Source organism: Excalfactoria chinensis, chromosome 2 (assembly GCF_039878825.1).
Source record: "Excalfactoria chinensis isolate bCotChi1 chromosome 2, bCotChi1.hap2, whole genome shotgun sequence".
NCBI classification, from domain to species: Eukaryota; Metazoa; Chordata; class Aves; order Galliformes; family Phasianidae; genus Excalfactoria; species Excalfactoria chinensis.
In genome coordinates, this window is record NC_092826.1 from 137,135,606 (window position 1) to 137,163,541 (window position 27,936).

The 27,936-nt window shown below is 47.1% G+C and overlaps 1 protein-coding gene across 1 annotated transcript; it reads left to right on the top strand.

Annotated features, from left to right (window-relative positions):
• XIRP1 (xin actin binding repeat containing 1) lies at positions 1-27,906 on the top strand. Its single transcript, XM_072330047.1, has 7 exons — positions 1-128; positions 920-974; positions 1,354-1,752; positions 2,296-2,377; positions 16,776-16,939; positions 18,404-18,456; positions 20,214-27,906. Exons 1-7 carry the CDS (start codon positions 1-3, stop codon positions 27,904-27,906), a joined length of 8,574 nt encoding a protein of 2,857 aa, XP_072186148.1.
• The last annotated feature ends 30 nt before the right edge of the window (positions 27,907-27,936 follow it).

Consider the following 27,936-nt stretch of genomic DNA (forward strand, 5'->3'; position numbering starts at 1 on the left):
ATGGAAAAAGCTGAGAAGCTGCGATCAGCTCAGTCCTTCCCTCTTCTATGCAATTCTCCAAGGAGCAGCTCGGAGCACAGAGCAGTTCCTCTGAGGAAGTCTGTGTCCGTCTCTGAACTGGTTGCCAGGTGGGTGGCTGATCTACTATTGCAGATGACCAGTCATGTGGATTTTCAGGGTGGGTTCTCCATCTTCCACCTCCCTAACAAATAAACCTCACTCAGATAAGGACTTTCTCAAGTACAGCATCCCAGAGCCTCACATCCCAGGCTAAAGGCAAGTACTCTCCTGCCACAAGTGCTCTTAGCTATTATATATCACTGATGCATGATTTTATTTTGGAAACCAAGTCCTGCATTAAAACCCACATCCACAAAGTTGCCCAAATACAAAAATATTTAGGAATTTGCCCTTGACCCCGGCAGTGGGAATATTACCAGGTGGATAATTAAAGCTTTTAATCTGTATAATCTCTGAGGTGCCACAAGGGAAAACAGCAGGAGATGGAGAGAAGAGCTGTTGAGGAGGAAAGAAGGGTATGGGTCTCTCATCCCCTCCTGGTTTCTCTTAACTGCTTCTAACCAAAATGCTCCAGGGAGAGTCGCATTTCAACACAAGCCCTTTGAGTGCTAATTTCTTTTGGTTACAACCCATAAATGAGGTCAGATCCCAGCTCTGCCAAGAATGAGATAAATAAGATTAGCAACAGTACCCACAGTGCATATCCCTCAACATACGAGTGACAGAGCTGTTGTCAAAACCATCTCTTGAACTCTCCCTTGAGGCAGTTTAGTTCCAAATATCCCAAAGATAGATCTATCTGTCAGAATCTCTGGAGAAACTAGAATTGTACTCTCTACAATGAGGAAGAGAAGGAAGGTAGTTTCTTCTTTATCATCATCTTTTGTCTACCCTGCAGGTACCAGATCATTCTGGACCATGAAAGCAGCACATCCAAGCAAGAATATCCCAAGGTGAGAGACTCAGGCTCAGATAAAGTAGAACAGAGCATGTCCTGAGAAAAGTTGATTCTCACTGACCACAGAAAGCTGGCTTGAATCTCATAAAAAATGGGGGGAAAGGAGGAAATATATTGCAAAATAAAAAGAGGCAGAATCTAATAAATTGTATTTCTAGGACAGTTTTCTTATAGAGAGGGAGATGGAGATAAGACAATGATCCGAAAGGGAAGACAACCAGTGGTCATATGTTTCCTACTGTAAATCTTTCTGGAATTACCACGGGCACATTAGGAGAATGCTCTGGAAATTACAATTCAGTTAGTAGAAAGTTACAAATTCAGTTGATTTACTATTGAAGTAAGTTATGAACCTGCTTTGATGTTTGTTTTAGCTCATGGAGAGAAGATATCTTGCACAGAGTGACATCAATCCAATGGGAAAGAAGCATACCTTATCTCAAATCCATTCCAGTGATGTGTCCTGGAGCAAGTCCATGGAGGATATCCATAAAACCAGTGCCACAACAAGGAATCTCAGTGGATGCCTGACCAACTTGGACACCTCTAAAGCCAATCCACTCAGTAAGACCTTACCTCTTGCTCCACTCAAGACATCATCTCTCCTCAGCATTTTGAGGAATAGAGAGGCTGACACCAGAATCATGACAACAATCCAACCCCTCAGCAGGAACACCAAACTCCATAAGGAACCCTCTTTCTCTTCCTCCCTTCAGAGCATACAGAGGAAACGGAGTCCTACCATCATCACATGGAAGGACTCTGACACAAAGGTTAGTAGGTGCTCTTCTTTGAAAGCTCCTCTGAAATGTATTTTCTTTGGGTGACAAGAGCCATCATTTTGAGTAGTTGAGCTTCATGGTGGTAGTTCATCATCCACTGACAGCAGGTAGAACCAGCAAGAGACTCCCAAACACATCTCCCTTAAGAGGGAGGGTGATTTAATGTTATCAGGGGCAATGGTCATATGTTCAACAAACTATTTCTTTCAATGATTCATTCCTAGGAGGGGAGTCACTAGAAACTGACAGCTTACATAGGAGACAAAGCTACATGAAGTGAACAAAAGAGTCTCAAGAAGTCGTTATCATATGGAAGACTAATTCTGTACTTGTGCTTGGAGGCAATAGAGTAAGGACAAGCCTGTCTAGGGCGTACAAGAAGAAACTCCAGCCACACACATGGATGCAGTGTCAGGCCCACTTTACCTTTGAAAAGCCTCTGGCACAGTCACTTTCCCCGTACTTAGGCTATGAACAGTTCCTCTCCTCTGCTGATGGAAACTTACCTCTTTACTCACTGTTGCTCCTACATAGGAACGAAGGATCTCCCATGACAGACAGACAATCATCTCCTCAGTGACAGAAACAGCCAATGACTCAACCATGGGCAGAAGTGGTGAGTTGGATTTATTTTGGTTACCAGGCATCATCACGACTCTACTCCCAGCTGTAACTGGGAAGGGAACAACTTGGTCCTTGCGCTTAGTTGTATTTCCCACCCAATCCTGGGGCAGATACCAGTAGATGCTGCCAGAACTGGGAATGCAGGGGTACAGACAAGGACAGACAGCGTGGTGCAGAGGGCAGTTGGCCTCACAAAAGCAGTTATACCCCTTCCAGCCCTGAATGATCCTATTGCACAGAGCTGGCAGATCCCAGCTAGCTGGAACTTGGGCCAGAGATGAGTCCACAGAGCCATCCTGACTCCAAGCATTTTAAAATAGCTGGGATTAAACACTGGGGCAGAATTACATCTGTGTTTAGTTTGGAATGAGTAATATCTGCCTGCACCTCAGCCTCGAGGAAATGAGAGAGGTCCCTTTATACCCGAGTAAGGAGCCTAGGTCCTGGCAGCAATGGTGTCATCTTTGACCAGAGACAGACTATATAAGTGATCCCTAATGCTGGGGTATCATCAGGACTATGACAGGTCAGGGCTATTTCAAGGCAAGAAGCATCAGTGAAGAAAAAGGTTAAATTTTGCCAGGAAGGTTTTGTAGGTTTGGTACAGAGAAATACATCTTTCAATTCCATAGTAGTTGGATTTGAGACCAGGGGACCATCCTGCCTGCTTCAGACCTGAATCAGGAATCCAGGGACCCCCATTTCCCATCTGCTTAGGGTTCATTCTCTTTCCCTTGCACTTCTTCTTTCACACAAGAGGAAAAGTAAATCAAGCACTGCCTGGATATCAGACACTGTATTTAATTACCCAGCTGCATGGGAAAACAAGTCTCTGAGATGAGCGCACAGACAAACGAAGGAGCTGAACTTTCCACAATGTTCCCAGGATATTTTTTTTAATATCAAAACATGTGAAGTCACCACGCTATCCTGATAAATACAATCACAGAATTAGCTGCATGAGGAACATCTCTTGTTCTGGTTGGTTCACGATGATTCATGGTTTATCTTAGAGACTGACACCACTCTCCAGCCTCTGACTCACAGCCCCACAATAGCAAAGACTTCATGTCCTCTTGGCCACTGCTTCTTTGGAAGGTGTTGGAGTAGGATTCTTCTGGAGAGGCATTTGCAGCCAGTAAAGGAGCTGGGAATATGAGAGCTACCTCTGTTGTAGGCATTGGATTTGTTCAGAGACGTGGCTTTGGCTCATAGATAGCTATAATGCTTCTTAGCTACGTTTGGGAACCAGCTGTCCCATATCTCTCCTGGGATAAGACTTATCCAAGACCTGGCCACTACCACAGTGGGAAACATCAGTGTTCCACATATCCCAGCAGGGAATTTCCTCACCATCACCCATGGACAGCTTCACAGCTATTTTCTTCTGACTGAGGAGTGGGCACCTGGCTGATGCAGTGACCTGGGATGAGGAAGGCAGTTGTGTCCAAGGACTCGAAGCCACGTAAAGTTTATAAGGTTAAGCAAAGAGCACATTTTGGGGGTTTAGGCCATTGTGGGATGGTGAACAGCAGCTTGGTGGTGTTCAGGACAGCTTTGCTGCCTGGCATTTGGCTTATCAGCAAACTCTCACACCTGCAACAGTTCCAAGATGAGTAATTACACATGGATTCAAAGCACAATTGCTGTACTTCTTCACAAATGCAGCTTAGTCACCTCTGAGACTCTATGGGAGTCCTGAGTATTGCTCAAAGAGCAAAGCTGCCTACTTCTCTTAGGAAAGCCCATTCCCAGGCAGCTAAGCCATCTGGGCTTCATCCCCAGCCACACTAATGCTATCAGATGATCCGGAGGAAGCTGCCACTGAGGATATCACCAAGACGCCGATTAAAGGGGTCCAAAAGGCTGTAGTTAGCAGTAATGAGATTAAATTGAGCTGTGATCAGCAGAGTATGCTGGGCTGCAATGCTTGCTTGCAGGGGCGGAGGTTTGCCTGACCCTCGGCAGCACCCACGTAGTCTCCTGCAAGGCAATGCGGTGCCATCTAGCGACACGACTGCTCCCCTTCGTTCCCAAATGTCTCTGCAAAGACGGTGCTGCGCAGAGCCTGCCAGACACCGCGTCCTCTGCGGGCTGTCATCTTCATTGTCTCCACGAACTGGGGTTCTGCAGCCAACACCTCCTGTCTGAAGGATGCCAGACAGAGCGTGGGTTTGTGGGACCCGAAAGTATGGGGGAGAGAAATGCTGATTTAAGATAACAGGTTCTGTTTGCATTGCAGATGACTCTGAGTTCAGGGCAGCTTTGGCATTTGCCACGTAGCCCAGTAATCCCTAAAAGCTCAGTCCCCTTTCACCAGCTGCTTTACATGAGTGTGACAAGAGGGGATTGAACATCGGTGCTCCTGCAAGTTGACAAGCTGTCCAGCTTCGATCACTTTGTGCCTTTCCAGTTAAGCCAGAAAGAAAACTCGTGTTCAAGTGTGAGCCATCACCTCTCACACCTGGCACAGCTCTGCCCCAGCTCCAGCTCCAGTAGCAATCAAAACAGATAAAGGAATTCTCTATAGCTGGCTTCCCTGCTAACCCAGCCCACTCTTACATAACAGAGACCTCTCACCTGATCTAATCTGCTCAGCCTTTCCCCTGCTGTGCTGCTACTGCTGTCCTCTTATCTCAGCTCCCAGAGGAGTCAGCCCCAGTTAGAGCTCAGAGCTGCCCTCTGCTCCAGAGCCCTGCATCCCCTGCTGCTGAGCCCTGTGTGTTCCCATGCCCTCAGAAAGGCTCAGTGCCCCATAGATTTTATTTAATGTTTTTTTTCCCAGGACTTTTCCTACTTTTTCCAGATAGGGATTCTTCCCTGGCTCATGTGTGTGCACCCCATAAAGGCAATAATGGGGAGACACATACAGCACTGGGTCTACCACCTCAGGGTGGGCAGACAGATATCAGAAGCACGAGCAGATGGCTCTGCATGCTCACAGGCCACCAACATACACATTGTATGTGGCAGCTAGATGAAGAGACAGGCAAATACATGCTGTACATACATGCATGGTGCACTCCTGCCAGGTTCACACTGAGCATGAGATACATGCAGGTGAGTACACTGCTGGCTACACTGATCTGCTCTGCCCTTCACCTCCTGCCTTTACTTCCCTCCACCCACACAGAATAAATAAGCCTTGCTCTTCCATGCACTCTGTCCCCTGCCTGCTGCTGTATTTGCTGACACCTTTGCCACACGCTTTATGCTACTGGCTGTGCGTGGCAGCCCTGTCTGTCTCCAGGCTCACAGCCTGGCTGGTGATCAAGGACCTGTCTGTTACCTTCCTGACAACATCCCCTATTTTCTGGATCAGTCACTTTGGTCTGCACTTCTTCAGCTGCTCTGCATTGCCTTCCTCACCTGCTATATTGTTCCCTACTCAGGGTGCAGCAGTAACAAGGGTGGGTGTCATTTTTTGCCCCCCCCCCCCCCCCCCCCGCAAATAGTCAAATTTCATACTAATTGAGTTCTTTTCTCTGATCCTCATTTATTAAAGGAAGCTGCAAAGAAAATGGATGCTATTTTAGAGAAGGCTGATGTTCTTAGACACAAGGCTTAACAGAGACAGCAGAGGACTGGTAATTCCCAGCCTTGCTGGAAGTTTAGGGTTTGGATTATGGCAGGGAGGAGCAGGGTCCATACAGGAGCTACTGTGAAAGCAATTGGTCATATGGAGCTGGATGTGGTGTGTTCTGGTGTGATATAATGTGATGTGATGTTGCTGGGAAAATCTTCTCATATCTACCTGTGGCCTGGCTGACAGATAGCATTACTGTCCTTGTACCTGTAGGCACAGATTAGCAGCAAAGGGGCAAAAGCCCCTCCAAACACTCCTGTAAACCTCCTGTAAGTTGTTGAGAGGGAGAAAAAACAGACTCTCAGATTGGAAAATTGGTACTGGAGATCTGCTTGACACATTGGAGCAAAGCATGGAGCCCATTGGAGACCAAGATTGTGCTCCACTGACTCAGCACAACACTGCTGAGATCATAGAGTCACAGAATCATTGGGGTTGGAATGACCACTAAGATCATCTAGTCCAATCATCTACCCATCACCACCATACCGTTAAACCATGTCACTCAATGCAATATCTACCCTTCATGTGATGTTCATGTGGCTAAAGACCGGGAGCATCACTGTGCTACATGCAGTACAAGCACACTACACAGAGGCAGAAAGAGCTTAGAGAAATATCCCCACCCTCTGTTCATGTTGGAACTCGGGAAAGCTAAGCCTGCTTCAATGCAGGCAGTTAAAGCTGTTGTGATTTTTGCCCCTACAGTGCCTGGCTCGGCACAGTTTCATGTCTGTGCAACTCTGCCCCATCAGAGTAGTCCCTTGTGGTCTGGCATTGTGTGTTTGGGGCATGTGTGTGGCCTGGGACCACTGCCCTGGGCCGAACAACCCATGGGACCTCAGGCACTTCTCACACATCTGACCCTCTCGACTCTTTGCCAACTTCATAGCCCTCATTTTGTCCCCCAAACACTGTCCAGAGCAGCTCCCAGTAGTGCTGCACTGCTCACCAAGGAAGGATGTGGGAGAAAGGAGCATGTCATTCTTCTTTGTATGTACGTATCCTTTCTTCTCACTTCCCTTTTCCTACCGTATTTCATTTTCTTTCTCAGTTCTAGAATACTTGAGCTAAGGAAGAAATGAGGAACTAGAAAAGGTAATACCTGTTCCCTTAAAACTCTGGCGGTGGCCCAAAGCAAAGGGGGTCAGGCAGTACAGATCACAGCCTGAAGACATGGCAGTGAATCAGGGAAATGGCTCTTCCCCGTGGCACTGCATTTTGGAGGCATCCCTGTTCCCATACTGGATTACACCAGGGGTATTTTGAATGAACAAGTTCTGAAAATAAGCCAAGCCCTCAGACTTCCCCACCTCCCCGACTTATGATTGACTCAGCCGGGTGGAAGAGCAGCTTCACCTTCCCTAAAAATAGACCAAGTGGTTCATCCTCTCAACATAGCCCAGTGCTCAATGATAAAATCAGCTGCCAGAGGCCATTGGGAGGCAGTGAAAAGGACCGAGGTGTGGGGACTGGAGCGGGGCTCCTCTGGGATTCTGTAAGGGCTGCCTGGCAGTGAGTTTCATAGAGGTTTTCCACTGGGACTGTCTACAGCTTGACACAGCTATTGGGACGACCGAGACCTTCCTGTAAGTAATTTTGGGGTAGGTTTCAGAAGGGTGTGGTGTTGCGTGGATATGAAGCTGGTGTTGATGTTGAAGATGTAGGGCAAAAGATGATGCTCATGACCTTGTGCTGGGGGAAGGATGGTGGCAGATAGGAGATTTTGTTGGCACCGAGCTTAGTAAATCCCACCGTCTGCACCACTTCTGTTCAGTTCTGCATTGCTGTCTTGGGTGCTTCGGCATGTTTGAGTGTTGTATGCACTTTTCCCTAAACGTGGAAGTTCCTAGTTTTGAGGCTTAAACTCATGCATCTACTTGCTACTCTCCACACTCAGTGTCTACAGCCTGCCCCCAAAATGCTGCGAGTTACTGGGACTCCATCAGCACAAGAGAGGATACATACAGGATTCTGATGAACCTGTTAGGCATTCTAGAGGCTGGAACCTATTCCAGGTCAGAATCTAGTTGCAATACAGTAGACATCAGTTATGGACCTTGGAGGAAAATGAGCTTCACTTCAGCTTAGACCCCTGGGGAAGAGAAGGCAGAGAAGGATTTGTTCAGGAGGAAATGTCTCTCCCTCTCTCTTCTGCTCCCAGCTCCGGGGAGCATTGAGGAATGTATTTGTGACCCTGGGCCAAACAGAGGGCTTCAGGAGGGGGTCTGATGGATTAAGAGCATTAATAATATGGCCATATCATGCCTATTTGCTCTCAGGCATGGAAAGTAACTCCTGCACCGCTTGGTAAGACAGAACTTGTGTGCCTACCCCTGACTCTCATACCTGATAATTCATTTGCTTGAGCTATTCAGCTATTGAATGTCTGTGTGGTGGCCAAAAAGAAAAGACTCCATATCCATGTTTCAGTGCTCAGTCACTGTGTGAATGGCCTGACCCCCACAGCCTGAGTTATATGCAGTGCTGTTCTACACGTGCTTTTGGCTATGGTTAGTATTTCCTTCTGGGATACACATTCTGCTGATTGCTGCCAGAACAGAAATTCCTCAGCTTCCTCCACTTCCTTACAACTCTTCAGCTTTCACTCAAGTCTTTGTTTGAAAATATTCAAAGTAGCTTCAGGACTTGACTAGAAAGGAAAAAAAGGATGGGGTAAGAGAGGTAGGGTTGTGTCTTGGATACAGATATCACTTGATAGGGAGAGGCAAAATATGAGAACCCGTATTCTTGTCCAGGCAAAGAATCCCACTCATGGCAATAAAGGGATCCAGCATGGGTGGAAATTAGTAGAAATTTCCCATGAAGGCTGTGTTCAGCCTTTGGATAGATGCAGTATTTTGCAGGATACAGAAGCCTCTTTTCTGGGGCACATCAGGCAAGGATGCCCCAACTCTACTGCTTGGAAGAATGGAAATCCTTCTTTACCACCAGAAAAACCCCAGGTCTGGATCCAAACACAGCAGCAGGAAGCTTTGTACTCAGTGCTGTACAACCTGATCGTTTACTCTTTTGGAGCCAAGCAATTCTCTCCTGCCCCTACTCTCACTGGCAGCCTGCCTCATTCAGAAACAAATGGAAATGCTGGGGAAACTCATTATCAAGTAGAGGGTTGGGGTATTCAGTTTGAATAATACTGGTGGAGATTTTATATATATATATTATTTCTTTTGTTTTTTGCCGTGATATTTTCTTCCAAAACTGTATTCAGATTTCTTGGCTGTCAGTGATGAAGAGCTGACAGCAGCTTGGAAACTCCATGACAAGAATAGAACGCAGAGGCAGGCTCATGCTGCACAGCATCCCTGCAATGCCCCCACATCAACTCCATGGCATGGCCAAAAAAACACTTACAGATGCATGCCACAGCCCCGATCCCAGAAGGGACATGTGGGCAGTGATGCTTGTGGCAGACATTCCCAAGGTATCGCTTTGTAGTGGCTGGAAAGGGCTTCCCTTAAAAGGGCTGGAATTTGCAGCATGCCAGGAAGCCCTCTCCCCAGGCATGGGTTATTTTGGTGGGTAGCTCTGTGTCGCCTTCCATAGGGGATGCTTTGGGGGGAGGAAGTTACTATCATACATTGTCATCTTGCATGGAAGTCTGCAGGGGAGAAGTTGCTTCTCCATGGGATGTAAGGCATGGCAGAGGGGTTAGGGCTGGAAATAGTCCTGGTGCAGACAGGATGGGTGAACACTAAGAGGGGAACAGAAGCAGCTCTTCCTTCATAGCAACTGGTGGTGGTTATCACCATTTCATACAATCTTAGAACCATTAAGGTTGAAAAAGATCTCTAAGATTGTCCAACCATCAACCCGTGGCATCTTAGAATCATTACGGTTGGGAAAGACCACTAAAAACACTGAGTCCAACCATCAACCCATAGAATCATTAAGGCTGGAAAAGACCACTAAGATCATCTCATCCGACCATCACCCCATGCCTGTGACCACTCTAGACCATATCACTCAATCTCACACCTACTCTTTTCTTGAACACCTCCAGTGATGGTGACTCTACAGCCTCCCTGGGCAGCCTGTGCCAGTACCTGACCAAACACCCCAAAAGAGTGGGGGAGCTGAGCCGGCTGAGGTTTAAGGCAAGGAACAACGAGCTCCCAGCAGCTGGCCCACTGGGCAAGGCCGTGTCCCCAGGCAGCAATACAACCCGCAGCTGTCTCTGGGTGAAGCTTCTTGGAGTCTCTCAGTGCCAGGAATAGCATCCTGTACATTCCTGGATTTTTTACAAGGACCAGAAATAGCCCTGAGCCGCCTTGGGCAGACACTCAGCTTCGCCTGAAGCTAATTTTTTCTGGGAGCTGTTTAGATTACCTGAGGGCTGTGAAGTGCCTCTTGCAAAGGGAAGTCCAGCTGACATTGAGGAGCCACAGGCATCTGTAGAAGTGTCTAAAATCAGGGACCTTTGGTGCTGAAAGACAGGAGTTGTTTTTTTCTTCACCCCTTCCCACCTCCCTCTTGTAATCACAGATTTATACGCATGTACCACATGCACGGTCTGGTTTAACTTAGTAAATTATTCCTAGTGTACAAAATACTCTTTTAAATCTTATTTTATCTTCAGCAAACCTGTTCCTTAGTTCTGTTTGCTCTTGTTAAAAGAGAGAATGGGTTATAGTTTGTGATGGGCTTGTTAAGCTTAGAGAAGATAAGGCCCTGGGGAGACCTCATTGAGGCCTTCCTATACTTGAAGGAAGCGTATAAACAGGAGGGTGAACAGCTGTCTGCAAGGGTGGATAGTGATAGGACAAGGGGGAATGGTTTTAAACTGAGACAGGAGACGTTTAGGTTGGATCTTAGGAGTTTTTCACACAGAGAGTGGTGATGCACTGGAACAGGTTGACCAAGGAGGCTGTGGATGCCCCATCCCTGCAGGCATTCAAGGCCAGGCTGGATGTGGCTCTGGGCAGCCTGGTCTGGTGGTTGGTGACCCTGCACATAGCAGGGGGTTGAAAGTAGGTGAGCATTGTGGTCCTTTTCAACCCAGGCCATTCCATGATTCTGTATGCATTAGTCATTATATTATCTATAGCGGTGATGCCCCCCACCTCCAAATCTGTTGTACTCTATGCTTATTTTAAAGGAAAAAGTCAACTCGTGAAAGTTTGGAATCAGGAAAAAGATGTGTTACAAATTCACACATTTTTTGTTAGTTATCAATGATGTTCTTACCTCTGGTGAGCAAGGGAAATTTTCACTTCTAAAGGCCAAATGCTAGCATATGCAGTTATAATATAAACAGGTGACCTGGACAAAAACAACCAAAAATCAGATGACTTCTTTAACAAAAAGAAAACAAGCAAACATGTTTACAATTACTGCTCTTTCATGTAATGAACCAATTCAGAATGAAACAAAAAAGGCTTGAATTTGAAATCCTCGCTGTCCTTTGTAGAACTGAAAATGAGAGAAAACACTGTGGTTTGCAAACAGAGCAAAGCGTGATCCAGGAGCTGGGGAGCACCCATGAGCATAAACAGGATGCTTCAGAGCATCGCTGGTCCTTGCTTTTGCTGGAGGCTGCCTAAAATCCCATGAACGCTGCCCATTGCAGCTCTATCCCATGATTTTTCACCTTCCTTTTGGAAGAAGCCACACACAGCATTTTGGCACCTACTAAAGCCTCATAGCAAGTCATGAAGCCAATGAGAAACAGCAATAAGTGCTCTTCCCTCCCTAAACCTTCAGCTTCCCAACATCCCCGCAGCACCTGAGGCTACTCACCCATTGGCAGCCTCATGTTGGGGCAGGGAGGTTACTCTGCTCCCCTCAGTGCGCATCTCCTCCAGCTCAGCATCCCCAGAACCAGGCCACCAATTCACAGGCTGGGAGCAGAGATATAAACCCATCTATGCTGACTGAGCACCACCAATGGGCTGCTGGGCTCCTGGATTAAGCAGCAGCACTGGTTTCTCAGACAGCTTTTATGGGTGCTCACCCAGCTGTGCAAATTACTTCACTGGGATTTAAGAGGTTCTTTTGTTGCAGGATAGATTCTCCATGAGGCAAAGATGGGAAAAGAGTGGGATGGGTGTGATTTGGCACTTGCAGTTCCCCCATGCAGGGGTAAAGGTGCTTAGGAATGAGGTTCTCTCCTGCAGGAATGGGCTTCCAGCTCCAGGAGGAGGCAAGGATCTGCTGAGGTCTCACCAGCATGTGTGCCAGGGACAAGCAGGTGGGAATGGGGCTCACATCCAGTGCATAGGGGACCTGTTGGTAATGACCATCCAGCTGGGGGGACCTCCAGCAGCAAACGTCATTACCAGCAGATAGTCCGTCCCAAGGAACAAGGAAGAGCTAAAATGGCCCCAAATTTGCAGCAGCAGTCAGCTCAGAGTGTCACAAACCCAGGAGCATTTCCATGTTGGTTCATCTCTATTCTCATGCTACAGTAAAATGAACCACTGTTTTCCTGCCCTGCTTTCACAGCGCTCAGAAGCTCTGGGACGTGGCTCCCTTTGCTGCCGCTAAACTGGAGTTGGATTTTGGGTCCTGTACCATGGGCTGCACTGCGTCACATGGTGACCAGGTAGAGGCATGACAGGGACATGGAGCCCGTATCACGTCCCTTGGTATAGAGCATGCCAACTCAGTGGGGCATAACTAACACAAAGCTAGTTGGTAGAGGATCGGTGAGGATAGGCAAGTAAATGAAGGGCCAGGACTGTGTCACAACCTGCACCATCAGCCTTTCCCTCTGCCCTCAGCTCCTGCAAGCTCCATGCAAGCCGAGCTGAGCTCAGGTCCCATTACACAACCCCATGGGATGTCAGGAGTGGGCCTGCATGAGGTGCACCCGCCTACACAAAGGGCTTTGCTTAGCAGCTGTGTTTGCTCAGGACGGCTGATTTTGGGAGCAAAGCCGATGACATGTGGTTGGCCAGGCAGCCCAGGGGATCAGTGCTGAGCTTGCAGCTTCCTTTTTTAATAGGTGACTCAGGCACTCAGTAGCTCACTGGGGTTGGAGGTGGGAGCCAGGCTAGAGAAAGTACCAGCCGTGGCCGTGGCAGACACCAACAGGTGGGTAGCATGATTTTTTTTTCTATAGGATAAAGCAGTTTAAATGGAAGGCAGAGTGAGCAGAGCTGCTGTGTTAACAGAGGGATGGAGTTTTCTCAGGGGAAGGAGGGATGTAGCACTTTGTTAGGGGGTTGTTTTCTGCTAGCTGGGAGTTGGCTGTCAGATTTAACAGTTATCTTCTGCAGGAGACAGAGAGGTTGGTGATTTATGGGCAATAGCCAAAGAGGAAGTGAATGAATATTTAGATTAATTTGTGAGTCTTTTCCCCCATTCTGTTTTTCTTTCCCTTTCTTCCTCTTGTGTCTAGGAAGGTCAGGGAGAAAAAGTGGGGATGAGGAATGGCTTTTCCCCATTGCAGGGCTGAATATCTCTGGACCCTGCAGCTTGGGGCTGAATATCCCTGAATACCAGCCTGCTGTCAGGAGGGTCAGACTCTTCCTCCACACATTTAGCTGCAAGGAGCCCTTTTTCTCCCCAGAAACTACCTCCATCCTTCCCTGCTCACCCTTGGGAACAGCTGATGAACTAGTGGGGATGCTTAATGTGCCAGCAGAGCCGTTTTGTCCTACAGAACAGAAACGTGGAGCCCAACACAGGTCTCATATGGGTCTCCATGCCCTCAGTCTCCCACACAACAATTCAGACAACAGCACCCTTACCCTGTTTTCACAACATCCTTTAGCATCCTTTGCTGGGAAGCTCTTAAGATGACAGCCTGGCTCTCTTGTTAGTGGGATTAAGTGTTGTTCTTCCTCTGCTATCTATAATTAGCAATTTGGAGGGTGGCAGCAGCCCGTTCCACTGGGCAGAGCCTCCTGGAGGAGCGCAGCTAATTACATCCATCATTAAAACAGAAGTCCTGTGGCTTTTCATCCATCTGAGCCAAAGGATGAAGGAAGAAGCAGCTCTGAGGCAGTTTTCCATTGTGTGGTCAGAGATCCGCATCCAGCTCCATTACCTGCTCATGGCTGGAAGGCACATTGCTGCGCTTTGTGCACCATCCCCCCACCGTGGGCCAACACAAATAACATCAGGTCACCATAACTCTCATAGACCAGCTTGCAGAAGACCACTAAACATTACCAGCCCAGGTCAAGGATATGGAGAAGCTTTTGCTAAGTTCTCAGCACTAGAGTGGTTAAGTCCCTGCCTTGCCATGAAGAGCTCCTAACTCCTACAGGGAGCCTTGAGGAGCTTTTTCACTGTGACCATGGCTTTGCTCATTTTCCCAATCAGAAAGGCTGCAAAACTGTGCTTGTTTTCTTTCTACTTTGAAGCTAGGAAGGCTGACTCTCACAGCTCCCTCCATTGCTCTTACTGAGAAGCTTCACCAAACCTCATCACCTTGCAAGAAAGAAAACTTCTGGTTTCTCAGTGGATTGGATCCTTTTGCATTTTCAGTAGGAAATTCAGAACTGTAGGAGAAAACAGAGATTGCTGACATGGTTTTTCAAAGACCTATTTATTCATGGCAGCTAATTGCCCCATCCCTGGAGGAACTTGAGGTCAGGTAGGATGGGGCTCTGAGCGCCCTGATCTTGCTGTAGGCATCCCTGTTCATTGCAAGGGAGTTGGAGCTCAAAGGTTCCTTTCAACTCAAACAATTCTATGATTCTATGATAATCCAGTACACATTTCAGTGCTGTTCTCACAGGGCATGGCCGTGTTGAGGAAAGACCATTAAATCCCCAGTACCTTTGCTCACTATTGCTTCATTTTTGCTTTTCACCAAGGGAAATATGTCCTTCAAATCTTCTAGTGGAGTGGGAAGTCTTCTAAAGCAGATAAGAAGGGCACGTGTTAGAGGTATAAGCCCCAGCTCCTCTACAAGTGGGTGCCACAATGATGTCTTGACCCTCTCATCCCCATTTCCAGAGCGTTGAACATCCTGAAAAGTCAGAGACCCAGTTAAATTCTTGACCAGAGTGGAGAACAACTGACATAATCAGAGACTAATTCATTTTGCAGCCTCACTGCCCATCTGAAGATGCATCAGACTGGGACCAGCTGTGCCACTGTCTCCACTGGCTATATATATCATTCATTTTGATTCAGAGTCTGACCCACCGACAGCAGAAATCAGGGAAAGGAGTCCCATATTGGCACTGTGACTTATTAGAAAGATAAAAAATATGTTAAGGAAATCTCTTCTGTTTCCTCTCCTCCTGCCACTGTGCCCTTTTGGCAGAGGTGAGCACCTACATCTGCACTGCTTCCAGCTGCTTCCACGTGGATCCAGCCTCAGCTTTGCATCAAAATGCCTTGGCATCTGCAGGAGCAGCTGGAACCAAGGACAGAAGAGACACCTGCAGGAGTCTGAGCATCTCAGTGGAGTCCTTCTGCTCTTATCTCAGTGTCTGTTCAGTGCTAAGGACTGATATGTCTTTCCCATAGGACTTAGCGTCTCTTTAGAAGCACCATCTCCCAGGATCCTGTTAGTGCTCGATGTTACGTGTTGTCACAGCAAAATGAAAGCAAAGCAAATGTCCTTTTCAGTATCTTAAAGAAAAGCTGGAAAATCCGAACTCAAAACCTGGAAAACAAAGAAAGGAGTCATTAAGTTGGTTATTTACAAAACCTCATGATTTGGGGACTGAGATTTGAGGGCAAAGAATGCCAGAATTGCTGCAGTGTTTTCAATGTGCACATATTAACAAGTACATCAGCCTTTCCCTGGTGGTGCAAAAGCTGGATTTGTGGAGAGAGAGCCCATTGTTCAAACAGAAAGCATTGCAAATACCACACTAAATCCAAATGCATAAATGCAAGCCTGCAAATAAAGGGAGAAACTTCTCGTGTTTTTGCAGTGGTAACAGAGAAACGACAGCCCCAACTAACCCAGAGGACTGAGGTGCAGCATATTTGTACAGGGGGGAAGCCCCCACTGTTTAGGGGATGAAGGCCATGGGAGGGAGTGCAGTGGGTGGGCACGGGCTGTGTATCATCCAACTGTGTGTGAGCACAGCAGCAAGTGTTCCCCCTGCATACCTCTCAGGTTGTCTGCCTGATAGATCCCCTCTTCCCAAAATAGTCAGTTCCTTCATGAATCAGATAGAGACATCCCCAGCTGAAATCATCTCCATGGGAGGCATCTGAACAAAAGTAGGAGGAATGCTGGGTATCCTGGATATGTCAGGAATGTTATGCTGGGCTCTAGTGGGGCTCTATGGGGGCTAACTCAGATCATCACCACTCTAAAATTAGAACTTGTTCCATGCTCTGGCCATGGGCAAGTCTTGTAGTCTTATCATCTCTTGATTTCCTGAAAGGGGAAGAGGTGAAGATGAATGGGTCAAGCTGCCTGCGAGGCACACTGATGGGAGAGTGAAGTGGTCTTGGAGAACAAAAAAGTAGAAGTTGATTCAAGTTTAACATCTGTGGTTTCTTCACGTCCTTCGCATCACTTCTGTCTTGGTGATGGCCTTGGCTGGGGATGCAGGGATGGATACCGGATCTGTGCCAGGGAAGGCAGCCCCGCAGTAGGATAGTGGCACCAGGTCTGTGCCGGGTGGGTTGCTCTCAAGTCTCACCATCCATTTCAGCCATGAGAGGAGCACAGTTGTCCACATTTTCTCCCTAAACCAAGAACAGTACGATGTTAAATTTGGCGGGAGGGACAATCCCCTTGCTGGGGACTCCAGGAAGAAGGAGCATGCAGAAAGCAGAGCCCACTTAGAAGTGTCCTGTTCACACCATGCCATCACCACTGTTTCACATAGCTCACTATGCCTACCTGTCTCTGTTTCAGATGAGAGGACACGGTCATTTTTAGACATATCAGACAGCACTAGGCACCTACTTCAACAAGGACGAGGGAGGTCCTCTTCCCTGTCTGTGAAGGAGCTGTCAGCTCGTTATCTCTCCCAGGCAGCTGCCGCTGCTGCTGCTTCTCAAGGCAGCACCACATCACCGGTAAGAACCATGGCATCCAAACAGTGTCCCATCCCTTCCAGAGGCTGTGGGAGGGTGAGGGAGAACATACCCGGGTTCACAATGCTGGAGAAGCACAGCATTTCTTTTCCAAGAATGACCATAACATAGAATATGTCATCTAAATATCATATTAATATATAAAAATATCACGTTATCATGCCGATATTGATTGTGTTGCTGATATGCAAATGATATTCATGCTGCATATACATACACATTATATCCAGTAGCTCCCGCATACAGTGTATCCATAAATAAGGTATCTTAGATCTGCATGTATAAGCACAATTATATCCATTCAGGAAATATTCAGCATGCAGCAACATGTACATCTCTCTGCTATACCCATTCTAACATACATGAGTGGCTCCCAGTTTCACCCCACGTAGTGGAAAAAGGAAACATCAGCAGGGGATGCAGTGATTTAATCATCCAGACCCAGATGACCATTGGTTCATAGGATAATTCATGTTCTACATGTTATGAGGCACTAAGCTATATTTTTCTCTCTTGCCTGGCTCTGTTGGTCATCCAGGAGTGATGGGAGATGCATTTTCTCTCCTGGACTTCTGCAAGTTCATTCATGCTCCCTTCCACTCCCAGACATCTTCATGGTCTTTGACTGGAAATGTAGTCTCTTGAACAAGTATAAGGGCTCTGAATTGGAAGAGCCCAGACTGAAGCACTCTCACCTGAAAATAATTAAGTATGGACCATCAGTGGGGACTTAAAACTGCAATGAAGTTGACTTCTTTAAAGGCTGTTCCATCACTTGCAATCACATGGACCAGGTTTGCACAAGAACCTCGCGTCCTGTCCAGCAGCAAGATATGATGGGCCATACAGCTTGATAAGAAATATTTCTTCACCACAATCTGTACTAATTAAAATTTCCTAAGAAATCTGCATTGCTGTGAAGTGTTCGGGTTGGGAAAGAGAAAGAAAAGTCTGACAAAAATCATCACAGAATGACACACAACCAAAGAATCCATAGGGATGGGGAAGGACTTATGGAGGTCTTCTAGTCCAACCCTCCAGTAATAATTCCAAAACAAATTTTCAATGAATTTTGATTCGCAATGCCATTACAATGGGAATTTGTTTTGTCTTAAAGATATTGGCATACCAACAAAACTGTAAGACAAGTCAAGCTTTGGAGAAATCGGAGCTTGCTTCGTTTTTTCCTCCTGACTCTGAACAAATGCATTTGGGTTCCTTTTGTTGACTGAGACTTTTGGAACAATGTCTGTTCAACCTGGGGTAGGATTGATTTTGCCCAGCTAACAGCTGCCAATGAACCATAAGAAAGCAATCCAAAAAGCTATTGGTTTCCAGTTCTCTGTAGCAGACACACACACACACACACACACACACATATATATACAGCTGTCGTATGTGTCTGCCTATGCAGTTTGATATCATTCCTCCCCATGTCTTTTCCAGAGAACTGTGAAGGATCGCTCCACTCAATCTCTCAACAGCCAGAAGACCAGCAAGGTAAGAAATGTTAGAGATAAGCACCCTTATCTAACCAAATATTTGCGCATAGTGGTGGGGTGTGATTGACATACCCACGCCAGGCAGCCAGGAGTGCTTCCACACTGAATATAGCTACCAGCTGCCCAGCCCCACCCCGTGTTTAGAAGCTTATAGATTAAAAAAACAAAACAAAAAAGCACCTTATTTTCAAAAGTGCATTCAATGATTCGAAGTGTGTTGGCTTGTACAAATAATTTGCGTTTTACCCTTGCTGCCAAATATGCTGGTTTTGGTATTCTGGTTTGGTTTGGGTTTGTTTGGTTTTGGGTTTGGTTTTGTTTGTTTCTGTTGTTGTTTTTCTTAACTAATGTTCGGCACTTATTTTTAGCAAGAACAATCTGTGTGTTAACAGAGCAAAATAACATTGCGCGCCATCGCTTTGAGCAACAACTAATAATATTCCAGGCATAACTCTACAGGCATAACTCCAAAGGCATGCCAAGGGTCAGCAGATCTGTTTGCTGAAAGAAAAGCCACCAGGATTACGGTTCTTTTTAGATAATGATTATAGGCTTCAAATACCTTCCCTTTGGAAAAAAGCCAATCCAGTGCAGCCCACAGGTATCCTGTTCAGCTGTTCTGTGCTCAGAATTCCCAAGATAAGGAGAAAAAGGCTGATAGTGAGGCTCAAAGGCAGTCAGAACAACCACTGTCCAGCCTGTCAAGATTGCACCTTCTGTTTTATGCTGTACTTATTTTGCTGAGAAATCCACCTGAATTCAGTTTGAGTGAGTCTGAATGTAAACTGGGATAGTTCATAGGCACAGGGGCCAGAATTCACAAAGAATTACCCCCAGAAGGAAGGCTCGTAAGAATGTGAGTTGAAAGCCATCGCACTGTGATGTGATGTAGCAGTGATATGCTGGCTTCTGGCTCTGTAGCAAGTGAATTGCTCCTTTTAACAGCACAGCCTAAATGTGGGTGGGTTTAAGGGCACACAAGTTAGCCTCACTCCTGTACCAGTCTTAAATTAAAAATAAAAAGTTTTATTTAAATCTCTAATTGTGGAACTATACACCTATAGTGTATAGTGATGATGTGGGGTACGTGTGTGAGTCCAATGGGGAATCAAACATGCTTTCCAAAGTCCCCAGTCCTGTGCCATGGGCAGCCCACAGCAGTACCAAAAATCCATCATGCTGGCTGCCTACCCAACAATGGGATGTTCTCACCATCTCACTTTCACACTTTTATTTGGTTCCCTCTCGCCATTTTTACTCTCAAGATCTCCTCATAAATACCTCATTGACTTTCTCCTGGAGCATAACCTTTGTTTGCATACTCTTAGCAAGTTCCCTCACTGCCCCACACTTGGAATTAGGAGGCAGAAATTAACTCTTATCTTGCTACTTGATGATAAGCCTTCTTTGTGTCATTCTTGTGGTCATTCTCTCCTGCTGACAGTCCAAATCAGGCCTCTCTGTTGCACTGTAGCTGGATTGACACCTGAGACTGTAGACTAACTACCACACATGCCTGGATAAGAGGCCTTGCTTTAGAGCACGTTGCTGTGAAACCAGAGCTAACTCTAAGTCTGGAGTGTGTGCAGTGATATGATGTTTTGGAGTGCTGTGTGCTACTGAACTAAAGGTACGGAGCTCAGTAAGTGCATGGAGTTCCCTTGTTGGGCTGTCTTTTTAGCATTCACACTACTAACAGCCAACAGGGCTGGGGGTTAAGAGTTGACTCTGACCTTCGAAACTGTTCCCCTAAGGATGGCAGAACCTCAGAAATCATCTAAAGTTGCCATCAAGAAAATGGAAGATGACTTACCTCCCCCTCCCATCCCTGGCTCAGTCCAAGTCATCGCTCCGGGGAGCCAGGATCCCAACCCACTCCCTGTGCCTCCTCCTAAGCAAGCCTTCTCCAAGTTCTACCAGCAGAGACAAGTAAATGAGCTGAAGAGGCTCTACAGACACATGCACCCTGAGCTCAGGAAGAACTTGGAAGAAGCTGTGACTGAAGACCTGGCAGAAATGCTTAATACTGAAGATCCCAATGCACAGGGATCTGTGAACCTGGATAAAGTTCTTCCTGGAGAGGTTCAGTCCATGCGCTGGATCTTTGAGAACTGGGCACTTGACTCTATTGGGGACCATCAGGCCACAAAGAAGATGATGGAAGATGAGATAATTCCTGGTGGGGATGTGAAAAGTACTTCTCTGAGGTTTGAAAACCAGACAGTCAATGGGGACTATCAGTCAACAGCAGCAAAGGTATCAGAGACAGACCTTGCCAGAGGGGATGTGCATACTGCCCGGTGGCTCTTTGAAACTCAGCCTTTGGACTCATTAAACAAACTGTATTCAGATGAAACTGAAGTGCAAGAGGCAGTTCTCAAGGAGCCGGTCCAGGGAGGTGACGTGAAAGGTGCCAAAGAACTCTTTGAAGCCCAGTCCTTGGATGCTATAGGACGCTGCTGCTCAGTGGAGGAGAAGAGCATCCTGCAGCTCAAGTCAGAAATCCAGGAGCTAAAAGGTGATGTCAAGAAGACTATCAGGCTCTTCCAAACGGAGCCTCTCTGTGCAATCAGGGACAAAACTGGAAACATCCATGAAATCAAGTCTGTTTGCCGAGAAGAGATTCAGAGCAATGCAGTCAGAACAGCTCGCTGGCTGTTTGAGACTCAGCCACTGGATACCATCAACAAGGACACTTCCAAAGTACAAATAATCCGTGGGATCTCCTTGGAAGAAATAGGAAGGCCAGATGTCAGCGGAGCAAGGTGGATATTTGAAACTCAGCCTCTGGATGCCATCAGGGAAATTACTGTTGAAGAGCAGGATTTCAAAGCTTCAACAGATTTTGTTACAGGGGCAGATGTCAGTAAACAGAGATTACTCTTTGAGACCCAGGCCCTTGATTCTTTGAAAGGAGAAGCTTCAGAGAGTGTTGCAGCCAAAGAACAAGTCATTGGAGGTGATGTGAAATCTACACTCTGGCTATTCGAAACGCAGCCGATGGAAACCCTGAAAGACAATTTTGAGGTGGGTCGTTTGAAAAAAGTAGAACTTTCAGCAGAGGAGAAGGGAGATGTGAAACAAAGAAAACATGTGTTTGAGACCTGTCCCCTTGGCAGTATCTCCAAGGCTTTCGAGGAAGAAATTTCAGCTGCCAGCACAGAAGAGGTGGTTAAAGGGGATGTGAAATCTTTCAAGACCCTATTTGAAACTCTTCCCTTAGATAGCATCAAGGAGGTTGATGCTGAGCCTGTCACCAAGGAAGAGGAGAAGATTCCACCTGGCAATGTCAAAGCTAACCAAATCCTATTTGAAACTACACCCCTCTATGCCATCAAGGACAGCTTTGGCAATTTTCACGAAGTCACATCTGTAAGCAGAGAACAAATCATTAGTGGTGACGTGAAGAAGTACAAATGGATGTTTGAAACCAGGCCACTGGACCAGTTTGATGAAAGCACCAAGAAAGTGGATATAATACGGGGGATCACAAAACAGGAGGTGGTGGCTGGTGATGTCAGAACAGCCAAGTGGCTCTTTGAAACTCAACCCATAGATGTCATTCATCACCAAGCCACGCAAGGTGAGGAGTGTCCCTCAGTGAAGCGGGAAATCTCCCAGCGGGGGGATGTGAAAACCTGTAGGTGGCTTTTTGAGACCCAGCCCATGCACACCCTGTATGAGAAGGCTGAAAAGAAGCAAGAAGAGGATGTCAGTGTGCCGCAAGCTGATGTGAAATCGTACACATGGATGTTTGAGACTCAACCCCTAGACTCCCTGAAAGGTCAAGAGGAACAGTATTTGAAAGTCAGTAAAGCGTACAGTCAGGATGAATTACAGGGAGTTGATGTCAAAACTGTCCGGCACTTATTTGAGACTGAACCTTTGGGCAGCAGTGTTGTCAGTGAAGCTGACCAAAAGAAAACCCTGCGGTACTCTAGCCGTGTGGAGATACAGTCTGGAGAAGTGTCCAGAGTGAAGGAATTCTTCGAGGCTAAGCCCTTAGATACAACAACAAAACCAACAGTGGTCATCAAGGATGATGGGACGATCGAAGCTGGATCAGTGCACAAATTCACTTGGCTGTTTGAGAATTACCCCATGGACACCCTGAAGGACAGCTCTGAAGGCATCCAGGAAATCCCTCCAGAGAAGGATATCAAGGGGGGAGATGTTGGAGGCAAAAGGTTCATATTTGAGACCTACTCCCTTGACCAAATCCATGACGAAGTAGATGAGACGGAGCTCCATAAGATCCAGAAAGATACCATGAGCAAAGCAAACGTCAAGTCCTGCACAATGCTCTTTGAAAGCCAACCCTTATATGCTATTCAAGACAAAGAGGGGGGATACCATGAGGTCACCTCAGTGAAGAAAGAAGAAATCATGAAAGGTGATGTGAAAGGTGCACGGTGGTTGTTTGAAACTAAGCCCCTGGATCAGATCAAAAAGGAAGAAGAAGTGTTTGTGATTAGGGCTGTCACCCAAGAGGACATCAAGAAAGGAGATGTCCAGGCTGCCCGGTGGAGGTTTGAAACAGAGCCTCTTGACTCGTTCCCTGGAGGAAAAAATTCTGTTCCCAGAACAGTAGATGATGTGCAGAAGGGAGACGTTCAGTCCAACAAGCAGCTCTTTGAGTCCCAACAAGTGGGCCAGAAGAAGTACGTGAGGATGGTCAGCGTCAGTGATGTTCAGCGGGGTGATGTGAGGACATCTACCTGGCTTTTTGAAAACCAGCCTGTGGACTCCCTTTATGGGGATGCAGACAGAAGCTCGTCTATCAGTACAGTGCAGAGAGAGGACAGCCAGAAAGGAGATGTCAAACGCTGCACCTGGTTGTTTGAAACTCAGCCCATGGACACTCTTAAGGACCCAGAGGTGACAGTCAGTACTGGAACCCAAGAACCAATCCCTCGTGCAGATGTGAAAAGCACAACATGGCTCTTTGAAAGCACTCCCTTGGATAAATTCAGTGCTTCTGAATGCAGCAGGGAAACAGAACTGAGAGAAAGAACTATGAGGGAAACTTTAGAGACGCTTTGTACTTGCCAGGCTATTCAGCACGATGGGATCCTCATTGAAGCCAATGATATGGAGAGCGTGAAGATGGTGAAATACCAGCTCAGTAGCCCAGGTGCTCCAGAAATCCTGAAAGAAGAGATTGTGAAAGGCCATTTACAAGGGATCATGCTGCAGCTCCTGCACAGAACCAACGTAGAATCACAGAGTGTGCTAGTGGAGGAGGACAGAGAGGGCAAGATCAAAGTAAGCTCATTGCAGCTTCTGGACCAGAGTGAAGCTATTAAAGGGAAAGAGGACTTGAGTGGAAATGTAGCTAAGGCTCTCCAGGGCCTCCTTAGTCAAGATGCTTCCATCAAAAAGGGGATGGTCATACAAGAGACAAAGTCAGAATCAGTGAAGATGACTCTCTACTCCCTCCTGTTCCATTCTGTCCAGCAAAAAGTTGTCAAGGGGGATGTGAAGTCAACGATAGGGAACCTGATGGCTTCTTCTCAGGAGCAGAGAGCTACAGTAACTGTTAAGCGTGAGGACAATGAGAAGGGGAACGTTCAGCTTTTTGCAAGCTGCATTGAGAAGGGAGATCTGGACTATCTGAAGAACCTTCAGCAGGAGTCAGAGATACAGTCCCTCATCTCTGCCCAAGCAGAGCAAGGGGCAGCTGAAAGTGCCCAGAGGGTTTTGCAGGGAACTAATACACATGTCTTAGCAAACAAAGAGCAAGCAGAGAAAGTAATGGCAGAGGCAAAGCCAGGGGCACTGGAGGGAGCAAAAAAGGTATTTGCAGGTGAAAGCATGGGCAAAGAGGGTTCATTACAGAGAGAGGTTGTGCATGCAGTGGGTGTGACAGGCACCACTGCGCAGTGTCTTGGGAAGCCCCAGAACCTGCCCACAGGGATGGAAAAGGAAGAAATCATGTCAGGGGGCCTTAAAGTAACTACAAAGTCAATTCAAAGGGTTGCAGATGTCAGCAAGAATACAGAGAAAGAAGAGTCCACCTCTGCTTGTTTCAAGGAACCCAAAGCTACGATGCAAGGCATAGCCCAGGCCAAAGTGACAGCTGAGAGGAGCGAAGTGGTTGGGGAACGGCGGAGTTTGATGACTGAGCAAGCCAGCCATAAGCAGTCAGAAGAGAAGGCCCTTGGGAATGATCTTCAGGCTGCAATGCAGAGCCTGAGGCTAGCAACAGCAGAAGCGAGAAACATTCAACACCACGTCCAAAGCAAGCTACAAAGGAACAGGGAGGAGGTCCACATGGCCTGCAGACAACAGGTAGCTAGTAAGCAGGAGACAAAGACCCTTCAGTCAACCATACATCAACAAGAGTCTACATCTGCCATGCAGGAGAACACCAGCACAGCCATCAAGACCACCACCACTAGAGTCCAGGAGGCATCCCAGACCCACACAAGTGTGTCTCAGAAGAGTATAGCATCACACAAAAAGGTCAGTGCTTCAGAGGAAGTACAGGGAGGACAACTATTGAGCCAGGAAAACCAAGTTGTGCCTAGTAGAGATGTTAGCATTAAGGATGGCCTTTATACTGCCACACCTGTGAAAACCTATATAAACCCTTTCGTTGAGTCTGATTACAAAGAGCAATCAGTGCAAGAAGAAAGAGATGTTATTATCAGAGGGGATGTACAGACAGCTATCAGAGCACTGCAAAGTGCCACCACAGAACAGCGCCTGATAGAAAAGGAGGACGTTGTCCGTGGTAATTTAAAAGCCACACTTCAGTCTCTGGAAAAGTCTAACGTTAATGTCTCCAAAGGAGATTTTAAAGCTGCTATGATATACAGAAATGCAGGGCAGTCCTATTCTGTGTGTAAAAAGAAAAGTGAGACTCAAGCCAATAATAACCAGACAACTGTAGTGGCTTCAGGGTCACAAGCTGATAATGACTTTCCTCCTCCTCCCCCAGCTGCTGTGATGAAAGCAGAACATTGTCCACCCTCAACCAAAGCAACAAGAGAAGGTGCCCTTCCATTATTAACCAGCAAAGATGAAGCCCCAGGATGTTTTTCACCACTCCAGACCCCTCTTCCTTCCCCCCCTTCTCTGTCCTGCAAACCCAGTGACCAGAATTCTACAGAGAAGCCCAAGATTCCTCCAAAACCAGAAATTACTGCCCCACTGAGGAAAAAGCCTGTCCCCCCCCCAAAACCCGAGCACCTCTTACACGAGGCATATGCTGCTTCTACAAATAACAGCACAAACAGGTCAACCAAACCTATCCCTCCACCCGTGCCTCCAAAACCTCCAGGCTTGAGGGAATTCAGCAAGCCAAAGCCTCCCCCTGGAGAGCTGCAGTTTAGTTGCACGGAAGTACATGAACAATCAGACCACAGAGAGAGACAAGAAAAATGCTGCACTTTGGAGTCATCCGTAAACAAATCTATCACAGTTCAGGGCCCTGAGAGAAAGCTGCCTAAATATACTGCCAAAACCCCTCTTCAGTTGGCAGAGGAAAGGTACAAGGCAAGCAAAGGTGGACAAGGCAAGTTCGAACTGGACAGAGCTAAGCCTTCAAAGCCAATGAAAAATGGAGAGGTTGGTTTTGAAGCCAAGCAAGGAATGTTGAATGGGAAAGCAGCAGCTTCGATAAGCTGTTCCCATGAGGTAGTTCAGAGGCATTCTGAGATGTGTCAGCAAGAGGAGAGATTCTCTTCAATATCATATCCAGCCTGTCCTGGTAGAGCACAGACACCTAAAATGCCAGGACAGACTGAGCCAAGCACCTCCTCTGTGGGCCACGTCACTCCTCCAAAGAGAGGAGATGACATTGCAAAAAATGCCTCAACCAAGGTGGAAAGGGAATGTGTGTATAATGCTCATGCATCATGGGAAAGTCAGAATGTCATGCAGCAAGTGAATGAAAGGAAACAAACGAGTCAAACAGTGTCCTTCCATCAGCAGCTGAAGAATGCTTCCAAGGAGGAACAACAGGGAAATAGTAAGCAACCTAAATGTCCCGATGTGGAGGCAGAGGCACCTGCTCAGGAGAAGCCAGCAGTTATTATGAGAGAAAAATCCAAGAGAGAAACAGAAGACGAACGTCGGAAGAGACTGTCGGTACACAAAGAGGAGATAATGAAAGGCAATGTCAAGGAGGCTATGGAGATCTTTGAAAATCTCAGGAGACAGGAGGAACTGCAAGAGATCTTGACTAGGGTGAAGGAGTTTGAAGAGGAAACAAGCAAAGTGGACGTGAAATCTCTGAGGAGCCTTTTTGAGAAGGTCCCTGATTGGGTGGTTCGTCAGAAGGCCCTCCAGGCCAAACAGGATGGGGCTGAAACACAGGCCAAGGATGACACTGATAGTGTCTCCTCTGTAGAGACGGTTTTTGGGGACCTGGAGAGAGCAAGCGCTGAGATTATCCATCTGAAGGAGCAGACACTTGCCCGCCTCTTAGACATTGAGGAGGCTATCAAGAAAGCTCTTTATTCTGTCTCTAGTCTCAAGTCTGAGTCAGACATCGCTGGGCTATCTGGTCTGTTCAAGGAATCTCTGGGGAGCACCCAGAGCTCTACAAGCAGCAGCAATATCCGCAAAATCAGTATTGTCTCAAGCAAAGCCAGGCAGGAGGGAGCCACGGTAGAGACAGTAGAAGCAGCATCTGTGGAAGGTGCAAAGGTGGAAGAAAAGATTGAGGCTACCAAGTCAGAGCTGGAAGTCCCCCATCAAGTTCATCCTCGTGTCAGCTCTCCCTCCTCACCTTCCTACATCACCATTGAGTCTGCTGCCAGGAAACCAGCAGAGTCACCCAGGACAGCACATTCCCCACGAGACATCCCTTCCCCAGACTGTCCAGACACTCCAGGAAAGAAGGATGCTTTTGCTCAGGAGAGTTCTAACTCCATTAACCATCCATCAGCTGGGTCACCTGGGCGTAACGCGTCTCCCTTTGAGAAGAGACCAGAGCCCACCCAAACAAATGCTGGGGAGAGCTCAGTAAAACAGCACACCCCCACTAACACCAGCAATCAGGTCAATGAGAAAGAGAGGTGCCCTCCAGATGCCTCCAAAGGCAGCTGCCAATGTGGGGTGAAAGGAGGCATTCCAGGCTATTGCTCCCTGAGCACCCCCAGCCCACAGAATCCACGGAGGCAGAAAAGCATCTTGGAACTGAAGACAGGGCCCGATGGATCCAAGCTCTATGGAGCCACCCGGACTGTCACAGAGCAGTATGAGGAAATGGACCAGTTTGGAAATAAAATCATCACTTCATCTACCACAGTCACTAAGCAATCTGAGACACAAACATCCTCCACGTGTGGTGTGGCCTCGCATCCCCAGTATGAAGTATCTGCATCACCTGTGTTTCCGAGGTACCTGAAGAACCCAGGTGAAAACATCCACAATGGCATTTTCCAGGAGACAGGAGTGGTCTTTGTTACCTTTGGCAACTCCAGGCTAAAGAAATAGGAGATCCTGAAGAGCAAGAGAGAACTGCAT